General features: G+C 48.6%; 1 protein-coding gene across 2 annotated transcripts in view; it reads left to right on the top strand.

The window, feature by feature from the left end:
• The window catches only part of THADA (THADA armadillo repeat containing), a 67,417-nt gene that overhangs the window by 33,468 nt on the left and 19,218 nt on the right, over nt 1–14,731 (top strand). For both annotated transcript variants that reach the window (XM_060186945.1, XM_060186944.1), the window contains 4 exons: nt 109–242; nt 2,803–2,961; nt 4,027–4,175; nt 7,697–7,806. In XM_060186945.1, coding sequence (XP_060042928.1) covers nt 109–242; nt 2,803–2,961; nt 4,027–4,175; nt 7,697–7,806 — 552 coding nt within the window. The remainder of the gene's footprint in view (nt 1–108; nt 243–2,802; nt 2,962–4,026; nt 4,176–7,696; nt 7,807–14,731) is intronic.

Genomic DNA, 14,731 nt, shown 5'->3' with positions numbered 1-14,731 from the left:
GTGAAGACCATGCCCTGACCTGCATAAGTGCAGCTTTCGTGTTTCCTGGGATGTAGCCTCAAACCCAGGTTCCCTGACCCCTAGCTGACCTCCCAATGTCCGTTGCAGCTTGCTGCAGTTGGCAGAGTGGAGGGACGTGGTGGAGAGGCTGCTGTCTGCATCCTACCGGCTCTCAGCTGTGGTGGCCCCCATCATCCAGAGCTCGTCCCCAGAGGGCCTAGTCCCCATGGACACCGACTCAGGTCAGCAGGCCAGGGCTGCCTGTCTCGGCCCACCCATCGCTTCCTGGCAGCTGGGGCAGGAGAGGGAGGGGAGGGGGATGGGCCACGAGCAGTCCTGCTGCCCTGGAAGCAGTTCTTGTAGGAGCAGACAGATGAGGAGGCGTCCCTGACCTCGCTATCCCATACGGCAGCAGGAGAGGTTCTGGAAGCTCCCAGACCCCCGGGGAGCTGCTCCAAGGGCCTGGCAGACAGGGCGCATGCAGTCACCAGTCTCCTCCTCTGCCCACATCCGCACAGGCGGCATTAACGAGGTAGAGCCTGCCTGACAGGGCGCATGCAGTCACCAGTCTCCTCCTCGGCCCACATCTGCACAGGCGGCATTAACGAGGTAGAGCCTGCCTGACAGGGCGCATGCAGTCACCAGTCTCCTCCTCTGCCCACATCCGCACAGGCGGCATTAACCAGGTAGAGCCTGCCTGACAGGGCGCATGCAGTCACCAGTCTCCTCCTCGGCCCACATCCGCACAGGCGGCATTAACGAGGTAGAGCCTGCCTGACAGGGCGCATGCAGTCACCAGTCTCCTCCTCGGCCCACATCCGCACAGGCGGCATTAACGAGGTAGAGCCTGCCTGACAGGGCGCATGCAGTCACCAGTCTCCTCCTCTGCCCACATCCGCACAGGCGGCATTAACGAGGTAGAGCCTGCCTGACAGGGCGCATGCAGTCACCAGTCTCCTCCTCGGCCCACATCCGCACAGGCGGCATTAACGAGGTAGAGCCTGCCTGACAGGGCGCATGCAGTCACCAGTCTCCTCCTCGGCCCACATCTGCACAGGCGGCATTAACGAGGTAGAGCCTGCCTGACAGGGCGCATGCAGTCACCAGTCTCCTCCTCGGCCCACATCTGCACAGGCGGCATTAACGAGGTAGAGCCTGCCTGCCTGTGTCCACCCCAACCCCCAGCCTGTCTTCATGCCTCAGCACCCCAAATGCCTTTAGTTCTCTTCCTTTTAGGATGTATTTCTTTATTATGAGGGAGAGGAAAGGAGAGACACAGAAAAGGAGCAGAGCACTGCTAAACTCTGACATAAGGGGGTATTGGGGACTGAACCTGGACCTCTGGGGCCTCTGGAGTGCAAGTTCTATGCTCCACAGAGACTTCTGACAGTGTTTCCTCATCCTCTCAGCTCCTTCCTTCCTTCTTCCTCCATTCTTTTCACAAATCCCTGCTCAGTTCAAGATGGCTTGAACCTGGGGTCTTGCAGCCCCAAGTTTGCACATCTCTGCAGAACCACCATGCTGTCTCCATGGCCCTCTATCTCCTTCTTGCTACAACCTGCTTTCATTTCTCACCAGGAGCACACCACTTGTACTCCCCCCGCCCCCAGCCCCAAACTCTGCTCCTTTTTTTTTTTGCCTCCAGGGTTATTGCTGGAGTTTGGTGTCTGCACTATGAATCCACTGCTCCTAGAGGCTTTTTTTTCCCTTTTGTTACCCTTGTTGTTTATCATTATTGTTGGTATTATTATTGTTGTTGCTGTCATTGTTGTGGGATAGGACAGAGAGAAATAGAGAAAGGACGGGAAGACCGGGAGAGAAAGATACCTGCAGACCTGCTTCACCACTTGTGAAGTGACCCCCCTACAAGTGGGGGCTGGGGGCTCGAACCAGGATCCTTACGCTAGTCCTTGCACTTTGCACCATGTGCGCTTAACCTACTGGGCTCACTTTCTCATCCAGGTGCTGGTTCCACAGGTGGGCTGTTTCCCAGGATTCTGGCAGCAGTGCTAGGGGCTGTATGAGCACAGGAGCCGCCCGTCCTGAAGAATGAATAGTGAGCAGCCATTTATAGACAGATGGACACTTGGCTCAGTGTCTAGGTCACCCCAGGTGACAGGTGTCTATCCCCAGCAGGGCCTGAATAGTACTGTTCCTTGGGACACTTGGAGAGTTGTGTCCTCTCCCTGGCGAAGTGAACACTAAGATGGAAAATTTCAGAAACTCAGGGGGGCGGGGGACAGTGGCGCAGCGGGTTAAGTGCACGTGGCGCAAAGCGCAAGGACTGGTGTAAGGATCCCGGTTTGAGCCCCCTGGTTCCCCACCTGCAGGGTGGTCACTTCACAGATGATGAAACAGATCGGCAGGTGTCTGTCTTTCTCTCCCCCTCTCTGTCTTCCCCTCTTCTCTCCATTTCTCTCTGTCCTAACAATGATGACATCAATAACAACAATAATAATAATAACAGCAACAACGACAAACAAAAGGGAAAAAATAGCCTTCTGGAGCAGGGGATCCGTAGTGCAGGCACCAAGCCCCAGTTATAGCCCAGGAGACAAAAAAAAAGAGAGAGAGAGAGAGAGAGAGAGAGACTCTCGTGCTGAGGTTCCAAAGTCCCAGGTTCAATCTCCTACATACCATAAGCCAGAGCTGAGCAGTGCTCTGGTAAGAGATAAAAAGGGGAAAGGAAAAAAAAAAAGAGGAAAGAGAGAAAAAGAAAATTTCAGAAACTCAAGGGTAGCCACCCGGGGAAGCCTGTGTGCTGTGGGCCTGGCCACCATGTCCTCTCATTCCTTCCTGCAGAGTCAACACAACGCCTCCAGAGGATCCTGAGTGAGATCCAGCCACGGGACTCCAACGGATACTTTACTCAGGCCCAGGTGCTGAAGGGACACAGTGCCTTTGACTTGGGGGACTTGAGTGCCAGCGTGCCGAGAGTGGACAGCACTGAAGAAGTGACAGGTACTGAGAGCCGCTCAGCCCTGTGACTTGGACAGCTGTGGCATGGCAACACCGTTGCAGAGGCCCACACATTCCCACAGGGCAGGCTCTAGGTGTCTGTGTCTGGGGCTTCCACCTGACACCAGAACCCTCAAGCAGTCCTGACTCCAGTCCTCACTGCCTGTTGCCACTGTCTCTCAGGCTTCTCTGCTATCCCAGCAGAGCCCGCGTGCTCTGTCCTCCACTGTCTCCACTAGGTGGGGATGTTGTGTTGCCTGGATTGATCTGTGCCATCTGACTGCACAGAATAAGGTCCCTATGTGTTAGTCGTTAGGGCTTCAGAGAATACAGAGGTGATGGAGTTAGGTGAAAGTCCCCCCTGGCCACTCTTGCCCTTTCAGCCCTGTTTAATATATGTCCGATTATGTCCATGCGTCCTTCTAGTTTGGTAGACTTTTAAAAACAGAAATGGGATTACATTGTTCTATAAATTTGCTTCTGAAATTTAAATTTTCTTAGATTAGAAAAACGTGAGTACTGAGATGTCTTTCAACTGGAATGGTTATGGCCTATTGCCTTTGGAAGTTAATGTTTTCTTGGAAGAGGTTTTGTGATTTCCTTTGATTTTTTGAGAGTCCTGTTCTAGTTCTTTACCTAAAACTGCTGCTCCCTAAGTCAGTGGGGGTGGTTTACTACAGTCCCACTCTGGATGGAGGAGAGAACACTGCCTCCTGCCTTCCAAATGCGTGACTTCAGTTTAGACATCCTATTGTGTTTCATTTTTGTTGTAGTTATTTGTTTTTTATCATTTATTGAATATAGACAGAGAAATTGAGAGGGGAGGGGGAGATAAAAAAAGGGAAGGGGAGACACCCACAGAACTGCATCAGTGCTTATGAAGCTTCTCCCCTGCAGGTGGAGACTGAGTGCTTGAACCCAGGTCCTTGTGCATTGTAACATATGCACTCAGTGAGTTGCCACCACTGTCCCTGGATGAGAGTGACAGGCAGGGCTCTTGGGGAAGAGACCCCTTAGCTGTGGGGGCGCCTGGCTGAGTGACCAGTGTCTTCTGCTCTTTTCTCAAAGGCACAGCGTGTGACGTGACTGCACAAATGGTGCTGGTGTGCTGCTGGAGGAGCATGAAGGAAGTGGCCCTGCTGCTGGGGACACTGTGCCAGCTGCTGCCCCTGCAGCCTCTGCCCGGGCCTGCCTCTATACTGCTGACAGAGGAGCAGGTAGGCCATGTGACCCCTGGTACCCCCTCCCAGTCCGTCCTGCTTAGCACAGCCACAAACTTCTCTACCTTAATTTGTCCCTGAGCAAAGCCCTGCAGGTGCCAGTGGAGGAATATTCTGGAAGCGTTGCAGGTGCCAACTGAGGAACATTCTGGGAAGCTTAGGAATTAGACCTGGCTGTCCACTGCAAAAATGTGGCGATTTTAGAGAGGTTTTCTTTTGAGTTAGCTACAACAGATCTTTTTTCTTTCTTTTTCTTTTGCCTGCAGATCGCTGGGGCTCAGTACCTACATTACTAATCCACTGCTCCTGGAGGCCATTTTTATCCATTTTGTTGTTGTTGTTATTGTATTTTGTTGTTATTGGATAGGACAGAGAGAAATCAAGAAAAGGGAGAAGACAGAGAGGGGAAGAGAAAGATAGACACCTGCAGACCTGCTTCACTGGTTGTGAAGTGACCCCCCTGCAGGTGGGGAGCCGGGGGCTCAAACTGGGATCCTTGTGCCAGTCCTTGCGCTTTGTACCATGTGCACTTAACCTGTTGCACCACTGCCCGGTCCCCACTACAATAGTTCTTACCTTACTTTTGATTTCTTTATTATCACTTTCATTTTTTATTTACATATATCAATTTAAATCTTACTGAAATTGTTTACTGGTAAAACTCCACAAACTTTGTGAATTTGCAAAGAAAGAAAAATAACATCCTGGTTGTTCATAGCTTGTGGGCTTCCTGAGACCTTGATAATGAAGTGTGGTCACTTTGGTTTTCACCTGACTTTTGTTTAAGACCACAAAGCTAGTTCACCACCTGGGACTGCCAGAGACTTGAGCATCATGTTTGTAAGAAATGATCTTCCGGGAGTCAGGTGGTAGCACAGCGGGGTAAGTGAACGTGGCACAAAGCGCAAGGACCGGCATAAGGATCCCAGTTCAAGCCCCTGGCTCCCCACCTGCAGGGAAGTCGCTTCACAGGCGGTGAAGCAGGTCTGCAGGTGTCTATCTTTCTCTGCCCCTCACTGTCTTCCCTTCCTCTCTCCATTTCTCTCTGTCCTATCCAACAGTGATGACATCAATAACAATAATAACTACAACAGTAAAACAACAAGGGCAACAAAAAGGGAATAAATAAATATTTTTTTAAAAAAAGAAATGATCTTCTTGGGGGTTAGGTGGTAGTGCAGCGGGTTAAGCACACGTGGCACTAAATGCAAGAACCTGTGTAAGGATCCCAGTTCAAGCTTCCTGGCTCCCCACCTCCCCACAAACAGTGAAGCAGGTCTGCAGGTGTCTATCTTTCTCTTCCCCTCTCTGTCTTCCCCATCTCTCTTGATTTCTCTCTGACCCATCCAACAACAGCAATGGCAACAATAACAACAACAAGGGCAACAAAGGGGGAAAAATGGCCTCCAGCAGCAGTGGGTTCGGATTGCAGGCACCGAGCCCCAGCGATAACCCTGGAGGCAAAAAGAAAAAAGAAATGATCTTCCCACAGATATTTCATTTGGAAATGTCTTAGATTTATTAGGTTTTATTTTTAGTCAGTTCCTTCTTCCTTTCCATATGGTTTCTGCAGATCCATTTCTCACTTTTCCCGCAGAGAGAGAACATGGACTTTTGTTTTCAGCCTTCACACAGAGACAGTGCTTGCCCTCGGGTGTCTGGGAACAAAGCAGACACTGTGGGAACTACCACAGGGTTCCATGGAGGCATTTCTGGTGTTTTCCTCACTCTCCAGGCTCCCGAGCTGGCATCTGGCTAACAGCTGGGCCTGGGTTGGTACCCGGCCTGAGGTGGTGAGTGGGGCAGAGCACACTGCCCACTTTCTGCTCTCCTCTACAGCTGCCCAGAACAAACAGGCTTCAGGATGCCAGCACAGTGCCTGGCCTCTCACCCAGGCACCCTGCCTGCACACATGGTCATTTCTTTCCAAGTACAACTTAAAATACCTCATTTTGGGGACTTGTTGGATAGTGTTTAAAAATTTGCTCAGGCAAACATTTTGCTATTACTGTAACCAAGAATGACCTGTGAAAACCTCCTAGGAAAGTCTTTTTTACCTTGACATTACTCAGATCCTATGAACTGAATTCATGTGGAACAACCAGTTTAAAATCAGTGGTTATATAAAATGAGAGGGCCTGGGGGCCAGGAAAGGATTCACCTAGCAGAGTTAGCACTTTGCCATGTGCAACTGTCTGGTTCAAGCCAGATCCTACCATGTTGAAGGAAGCTTCAGTTCTGTGGTTGGTTGGTCTCTCTCTCTGCAGGAGGCCCCAAACCAGCTGGCGTGGAGATGCTGGTGGGAGGGAACAGAAGCCTGAGCTCTCTTCCCAGGAGACGTCTTCTGCCTTTCCCCCTCTGTGGGTGCAGCGGGCCGGATCCTCAGCTCCTGAGCTTCCTCCTGTGCACACTCAAAGCCAGAGCTAGAGCCAGGGCTCAGAGCCCCCAGTGTGCCTGCTCACCACCTTAGCTTCCTTTCACACTGACTGCCTGCAGCCCCTCTCAGTTTTACAAGCATGAGGTAGTAACCTGACTGCCCTGATCCATGTAGAGAAAGTTGTGGTTCCCCAGCTCCCTCCCCCAAGTGGCCCTGTGTACCCAAGCTCCCCCTTCCACATGCTTGAGACTGTAAGTGGGGTCCCCCTGACACCCGTGTATCATGGGCTGTAAACAGGATCCCCCTGAGCCCCTTGAAGCAAGGGAGGAGGCCCCCACACTGGGGCTGTAAGCACATTCTATTAGCCCCAGTAGACTAGAAAGCCCTAACAGTCCTTGGGCCCCATTGGCAGTCCTCAGGCCCCAAGGGCAATCCTCTAGCATTTCTTGAGCCCCATTGGCAGTCCTTGGTCCCAGGGAGCAGTTCTGTTCTCTCCGAGTTTAAGTTAAGGTCAGGATTTAGCCCTTTTTGGTTGGGAGCTGAGGTTCTGCTTTCTACTATGAACCCTGTGCCTCCAGTGGACTGTCTCTGCAGCTGGGAATGCTGCTTACTTGGGGGATTACTGTGAGGAGAGGGCTCCCATGAGACTAGACAATGTCAGAAAATACTACCTTTGGGGGGTCGGGCAGTGGCTCAGTGGGTTAAGCGCACGTGGCGCAAAGCGTAAGGACTGGCGTAAGGATCCCGGTTCAAGCCCCCAGCTCCCCACCTGCAGGGGAGTCGCTTCGCAGGCGGTGAAGCAGGTCTGCAGGTGTCTGTCTTTCTCTCCCCCTCTGTCTTCCCCTCTCCATTTCTCTCTGTCCTGTCCAACAACGAACAACATCAACAATGGCAATAATAATAACCACAACGAGGCTACAACAACAAGGGCAACAAAAGGGGGGAAAAATGGCTTCCAGGAGCGATGGATTCATGGTGCAGGCACCGAGCCCAGCAATAACCCTGGAGGAAAAAAAAACAAACTACCTTTTACTCACTGAGTCTCGGTTGATGGTTTTTTAGACCCCATGTGATAGTGCCGACAGAGACAGATCTGCAAAGGTTCGTATAAACAGAATGTTGTTTTCATTTTGTTTTTAAGGTGAGAGAAATTGGAGACTACTTCAAACAGCACCTTTTGCAGTCCAGGCACAGAGGGGCCTTTGAGCTGGCTTATACTGGCTTCATCAAACTCACGGAAACGCTGACCAGGTAAAGGGAAGCAAGTGTTTTCTGCATCTGTTTTTAAGAGATTTAATGTGCAAACCATATGCTTGAGGTAGAATCTCCTCATTTCTTTGATGTTTAAAAGAAAAAGAGGGTGTTGGCTTCTCGATTCTCAGCCTTTTGGCTAAGATTAAGCGTAGTCTCTTAGAAGAAGAAGTTGTTTTCTGAAGTTCCACTGTGTGATTTGTTGCTGTGATCGAGTGAAAGATCCAGCTGAGCACTTCCTCACAGAGGGCCTGGAAGCAAACTCAAGAGATTTTGCTAAAAATAACTTTGAAATGTCCATTTATTTTCAGTAAATGAAGTGACTTTCTATTTTATCTGTTTGAACATTACTTGGCATTCAGACTAAAACAAGCCCTGAAGGTTTTTTTTTTTTCACTTGAGAATTTTCTATTCTTCTTAGAAATGTTATCTTTTTGAGAATTAAAAAGATATCAATAGACCAGAAAGTATAAAAGCTTTTTTTCTTCAAAATAGGTATATTTCATATCTTGCTTCAAATGTGTTTGTTTCAACATTCTAGATGTTGGTATTTTTGCTCATTCACATAATAGATTTCCTCCAAAGAGCTGGTGCGGAAACCTTAAGTCACTTAATGACTAAGTGTTCATGCAAGTGTTGTCTAAATAAGAGGTAGTATTTTCCAGGGAAACATTCCCATTGGTTGGAAACTGAAATGAAGCAGAGTTCTGCCAGCCATGTAGCCTCTACAAACATTTTATTTTGGGTTGTTAAGACATCTATGCTTGGAATATGTTTTGAAAGCTTTTTTCTTTCCTTTACACTCCTGATAAAACATTTATAAAACATTTTGGCAGTTATAGGGTTTGCAGAATGTCTTTACATAATCCTTTCAAAAAACGCCCCTGACATGACATTGTACTGCTAATCTTGAAGATGCTTTGTTATCTTTCCAGTCTCTCTCCCTTTTCCATAAAGACATGACTTAGGAATATTTTTTCTTACACCACACTTCACTCCTCCAGACCACTTAGCAAACATCTTGAGCCCGGGCAGTGGGCCAAGCATGTGCTTAGTTTGGAGGACATAAGAGTTCTTTGTAAGACATGGATCTGCTCTCAAGGAGCTATGGGAAGCATGTAGGGGTGAGAGTCAAAATATTTAACAAGCAGTGTGTCATGGGCACTGCCTGGCCAGAGCAGATTTGCCAGCACCAGCTTGCCGTGTGTACAGATGTGTGCCAGCTGGCTGTGGCCCGAGGACAGAGACCAGCACATGAAGTGCAAAACTGTCAGTGTGCTTGCCCTGACATTCTCTCAGGAGCAGCAGGGCTGGGCCATCAGGACACCTGAGGGAAGGGAGTTTGTGTTGACTGGGAGGAGGGCCCAGTCTAGGAGGAGGAGGGGAAGCCAGCTATGCCTACGCTGAGGGAGCTGGTCAGCTGGCTGTGCTGCACTGAGTGGTGCTGGTGTTTAGGTATTGAGCAGTTCCTGTGGCTGCAAAGACAGGCCAGGCTGGGGACATCTGGGTGAGTCTGCTGGGCTGGGCTGGAGGGGGCTGGGCATTCTGGATCTCACACAGACCATGGGGGCATTACAGGGCAGAGGAGGAGCCTGGTCTGAGGAAGCTGTAGTTCATTACAGTCCCTTCATTTGTTGCTATGGAGACTGTGCTTAGAGATTGTGCATAATTGGTCTTGTTAGCCTTTAATCTCTTCTTACAAGAAAGGAAAAGAATGCTTGCTCTGCCTATAGGCCTCTCCAACATTTGTTGCGCAGGTCAGGTGGGACAGACCCTTTTGCACTATGAGACAAGGTGGGGCTGGTGTAAAACTGGCTGAGATGGGTGCTGGGGTGGGACTGGTGAGTAGATGATGTTTTTCAGCTAATAGTGTCAGGTTAGAGGGATCCTGCAGGCAGCCTGGAGTTGGTGTCACAGTGCTTCCATTCGTCACCAGGCCACACGTGGCACAGGAATGTTGGGGGACGTCTCATCACATTGCACTGCTCTGTGTCTCTCGTGACATTTCAGGCCTTTGCGTGCTAGGAACCAGGGCAGGGCTCAACTGGGTGACTCTTCTCAGAGCCCTGCTAAGCTGAGTTGGCGACAGTCCTTTGGCCAGGGGGTGCAAGGCTGCTCTGTTGTGATGGCACCTCAGGCAGGCAGCTCTAAGTACAGACCCCTCAGCAAGGGGTCTCACTCTCACTGCTCCCAGCAGCACTCCTGGGGCACCAGGAGCCACAGCAGGTCTATGCTCACCCAGCCTGGCTAGGCTCCCAGCTCCCAGCCCCCAGAGCCTGAGGTCATTGTGACTTGGAGGGAACAGGAGCTAGGTGCCAGTGTGTGATGGTACACTGGTGAGACAGACTGCAGCCATGCATGGGGGAGTGGAATCCTGGTGACCATTTGAAAGTCTCCACCTGTCACTGGAACCAAGAATGTGAGTGTCTCCAGTGCCCCAAGGTGCCACTTTTTGGCCAAAGCACCATGTCCTGGTGAGAACATTTCAGTTGGAAGTTGGAGGTGGGGACTGGGTTGGGTGCTACAGCAGAAGCAGAGGTGTGAACCAAGCTGTTGCCATGTGTGTAGTGGGGGTGGGGGGAGGGAAGAGGGTCTGTGCTGCAAGTGGGGGACAAGTAAAGAATAGAGGCCGGTATGTGCACTGCTGTGATTGGAGCAGCAAGTGAAGGCACCCCCAGGTGAACGGTGGGAATGCAGGTCCACAGCCTGGCATCTCAGCCGCGTCTCATCAGTGTGACGATCTCAGGGATGCCACCGTCAGTTCTCTATCCCTTCCAAACCAGTCTCCTGGTCCCCGGGGATTTCCCTGAGTCCATAGGCATTGCAGGAGCATCTTCACAGTGGGTGCTTCCTATCATGTGGCTTTTACTTCCAAAAGAAAATGTGTTTCTTTTGGATCCTTTCGAAGCTTTGGTAAGTCATGAGAAAGCTTCCTAGAGGTACAACATTTAAGTTGCTTGCAGAACACACCTGGGTTTTCTTGATTATCACTGACACGAAGAAGAACTGCTGGTCATCTTCTGAACTCTGGTTGTGAGGGGGGAGGAAACTCTTAGTGATTATTGGAGACTAATCAAGAGCTAAACGGGCCTGTTTTTAATACAGTGGCTCCAAACATCGTCGAATACAAACTGACTTTGAAACTAGACAGACATCAAAATAGGAATGGGAGACACTATTATTATTTTTTTTCTGGGGATTTTTTTAAAGTAACATTTGGATACAGACATGCGGAGGTTGAGTTAATTTTCTTTTTTTTAATATTTATTTGTTTATTCCCTTTTTGATGCCCTTGTTTTTTTTGTTGTTGTAGTTATTATTATTTTTGTTGTTCTTATTGATGTCATCATTGTTGAATAAGACAAGAGAGAAATGGAGAGAAGAAATGGGGAAGACAGAGAGGGAGAGAGGAAGATAGACACCTGCAGACCTGCTTCACCGCCTGTGAAGCGACTCCCCTGCAGATGGGGAGCTGGGGGCTCAAACCAGGATCCTTACGCTGGTCCTTTCACCTTGCACCACCTGCGCTTAACCCGCTGCGCTACCGCCCAACTCCCAAGTTAATTTTCTAGAATTTGATTTTCTCACAAGTTGCTTTCTCTCTAGAATTTGAGACACACACCCTTTGGCAACCATAATTACCAGCCTAAGCATTTGGTTTGTGTTGAGTAACATTTCTGATGAAATTCATTTTCCTTGTTTAGCCTCTATGATGTTAGTATTTTAAGTTGTTCTTTCTGTGAAAATGAACAGAATCCTGAAGCAGGGTGTGAAAGCGAGGAATCAAGCCATTTGTCTACCATAGACCAAGAGCTCAGCTGCAAAGGGATGGCATGGTGACTGCAAACTTTTCATCTGCAAGGAAGCTCTGACAGGGCTCAGTGCTGCCTTTCTCTTTAGAGACCTTAATTCTCTACTTATTAGCCTACACTGACTGACATGTCAAATTGTTGTCTTCATGAGCTGGTGCTGACTCATTGGTGGTCTGAAGTCACTTACATATGTGAGTAGACTTTATTGCTGTTGCAGCTATGGTGACTCAACAGAAAACCTCTTATGAGCCATTGAAATGTAATAATAAAAAGAATTTTCTGTAGTTGGCAAAGTGAAAAACTAAGTCTCTGAGGAATATGCAGTTGAATAAGAAGAAAAAGAGGTGCTAGATGGTGGTACACCCAGTTGAGCACACACATTACCATACTTGAGGACCTGGGTTCAAGACCCTGGCCCCCACTACAAGGGAAAAGCTTCACAAACAGTGGAGCAAGGATGCAGGTATCTCTCTGTCTCTCTTCCTCTTTAGTACGCTCTTACTCTCTATTAAAAAGATATATATATATATATATATATTTTTTTTTTTTTTTTTTTTTTTAAGAGCAATGTAGTGTATAACATTCTGGGGAAAAGTCATTCAACTCTGAGTGGAAGAATATGCAACCTTTAGTCCCATTTCCTTTGGGAAAAGTGTTTTAATTAGATACATTTTATTTCTGAACACCCTATGAATTTTATTTGAAAGATTAATAGTTGAATAAGTAGCAAAAATCCAGTCCGTGAAGCCACATTGATTCTTTATTTATAGAAAAAAAAATCTTTTAACTTTTTCATTTGTATAGTGTATTAAAAGGATTTGGGGGAAAGTAGGAGGCATTACTTTTTTTTTTCTTTTTGCCTCCAGGGTTATCACTGCACTATGAATCCACTGCTCCTGGAAGCCGTTTTTCCCATTTTGTTGCCCTTACTGTTGTTGTTGTTGGATAGTACAGAGAGAAATGGAGAGAAGAGGGGAAGACAGAGGGGGAGAGAAAGATAGACACCTGCAGACCTCCTTCACTGCTTGTGAAGTGACCTCCTTACAGCTGGGGAAACAGGTGCTCAAACTGGCATCCTTACGCTGGTCCTTACACTTCGAGCCTGTGCGTTTATGCTACCACCTGGCCCCTGGTCTTACTGTTAAATTCTCAATCTTTGTGTTTTTGGTTTGTGGCCCCTGAGTGAGTGTGTGTGTGTGTGTGTGTACACGTGTGTGTTGAGGTATAATGGCCATGCCATGTCATTAATGTCATGTGTACAGCATTTGGTTTGATATTTGTACTTGTTGCAAAAGAAGCATCACGGTAAGTCTTGCTAGCATCCATAGCCACACAGCCATGACTTTTGCTTACCCTCTGAGAGCTTTTAAGATTGACACTCTTACCAACTTTCAGCATGTAATTCTGTAGCCTGTTAATTTCGTGGCTGGAAACTTGGCCGTTTGCCCCTACCTATGCTGGAGCCTCCCCACTTCTCACGGCTGCCTCTTCTTGCTGTGACTCCGTGGCTCTGTTCAGTCCCCACACTTCTCTGCCCCCTCGTCATATGTAGCACAGGGCCCTTGAAAGCAGCTTGCCCCTTGTTGTTGCAAGTAACAGGACCTCCCTCTTTGCTGGGGCCAGGTGGTCATCTGTGTTATACTCACTCACCCTGCATGTGTGTCTGCATTTATGCACACCTGTATGTGTGAAAAAAATCTATCTTGTACACACGTGTGCATGTAGCAAGTTTTCTGTGCACTCACCCGTCCAGAGTTGGTCCAGATGTCACCTTCTCTTTGGAGCTTTGAACACTCACTCCAAGTTCTCATAACAATATTGACTCCTGCAGACACAGTGACTGGAATCCATTCCTGGTGGCTCAGCTCCATTCTGGCTTTGTTATAAAGTCCTGGCAATTTCCCTGGAGCTCAGCATACTAACCTTGGCTCTGGTCCTTGTGTCCCACCCCTTCCCAACTCTCCTGGGAAGTGGTCCAGTTTAGCTTTGGTCATAGTTGCTTCTGCACCTGCATTCAACCTTCTGAAGGTCCCTGATGCCCCCGCTGCAGACAACACCAGTGTCCAGTGTGGAGAGCAGGGCTGACATCTGGTGCTCTGCAACCTGGGCTGGGTCCTGGTTGCCTCTGGGACCTGCTTCACGTGTCAGCTTCCCATGCAGCTCAGGTTGCAAACCTGAACTCTACTGCCATGTGTTTGCTGGGGAGCGTGAGCCTAGGGTCAGCATAGAAACAGGTTGGTTAGTTAGACGAGGCCCAGCTGCCAGGAGGGGACAGCCTCCCTCCTCTGGGGGAGGGATGTGCAGGAAGCTTCTCTGCTGAGGGCTTTGCAGCTAGGTGTGTTCAGTTCTCCAGCTGCTTTTCTGTCCACATCGTCAGCTAGGTAATTTCTTAAGAGGCTCTGGAAACATACCCCCAAGCCAGTGAAATGTGATTTCTGAGTCACGTGTATTCTTGAGTTTGTTGTTATTGTTATTAGTATGGTTTGACTGTCACTGAGCTCCCCCTCCACAGTGTTCATTCAGACACAGTCACTGACTGTGGTGACAGCTCTGGCTCTGCTGAGGAAAGCCTTTCAGATCAGAATCTGGGCTGGTAAATAAATTCCTGGGACAGTGCGCTGCTTTGCCATGTATATGCCCCAGGTTTTAGCCCAGCCCCACTGTGTCAGTGCTGTGGTCTCTCTCACTCTGCCTTTCTGTCTCTGTCTGCTGGGGGGGGGGGTTGACCCTAACATTTATGGCTGAGATAATAGTTTCTAGGCTCTGTGTCAAACCCAAGAAAACTCTCCTTTAGAGTAAGCTGTTCAGATATGACTTGCTCCATGCATGGTATGTCTTGATTAGAACTGCCATTTTCAGTGTGTAGTTAGAAGCTGAGGTGGCCTATCTGAAACCAAATAAAGAAGAAAAGAAGCCCACATGTGTTTCTGAAAGTTATCTACTTCTCAGTAGAGATGAGAAACCAGTGACATTTCTGCAGAACAACTTCCTTAGTTTTAGAATATCTTTGCTTTGACCTTCCTATTTAATTTTTATATGTTAGTTTTGCTGAAGTTGAATTATGACCCTTCTAAAAAATCTTGTCTCTGTCTCAATGAATATACTGTTTTTGT

The sequence above is a fragment of the Erinaceus europaeus genome, chromosome 3 (assembly GCF_950295315.1).
Source record: "Erinaceus europaeus chromosome 3, mEriEur2.1, whole genome shotgun sequence".
In the NCBI taxonomy this organism is placed as follows: Eukaryota; Metazoa; Chordata; class Mammalia; order Eulipotyphla; family Erinaceidae; genus Erinaceus; species Erinaceus europaeus.
This window is presented reverse-complemented; position numbering and strand designations above follow the sequence as displayed.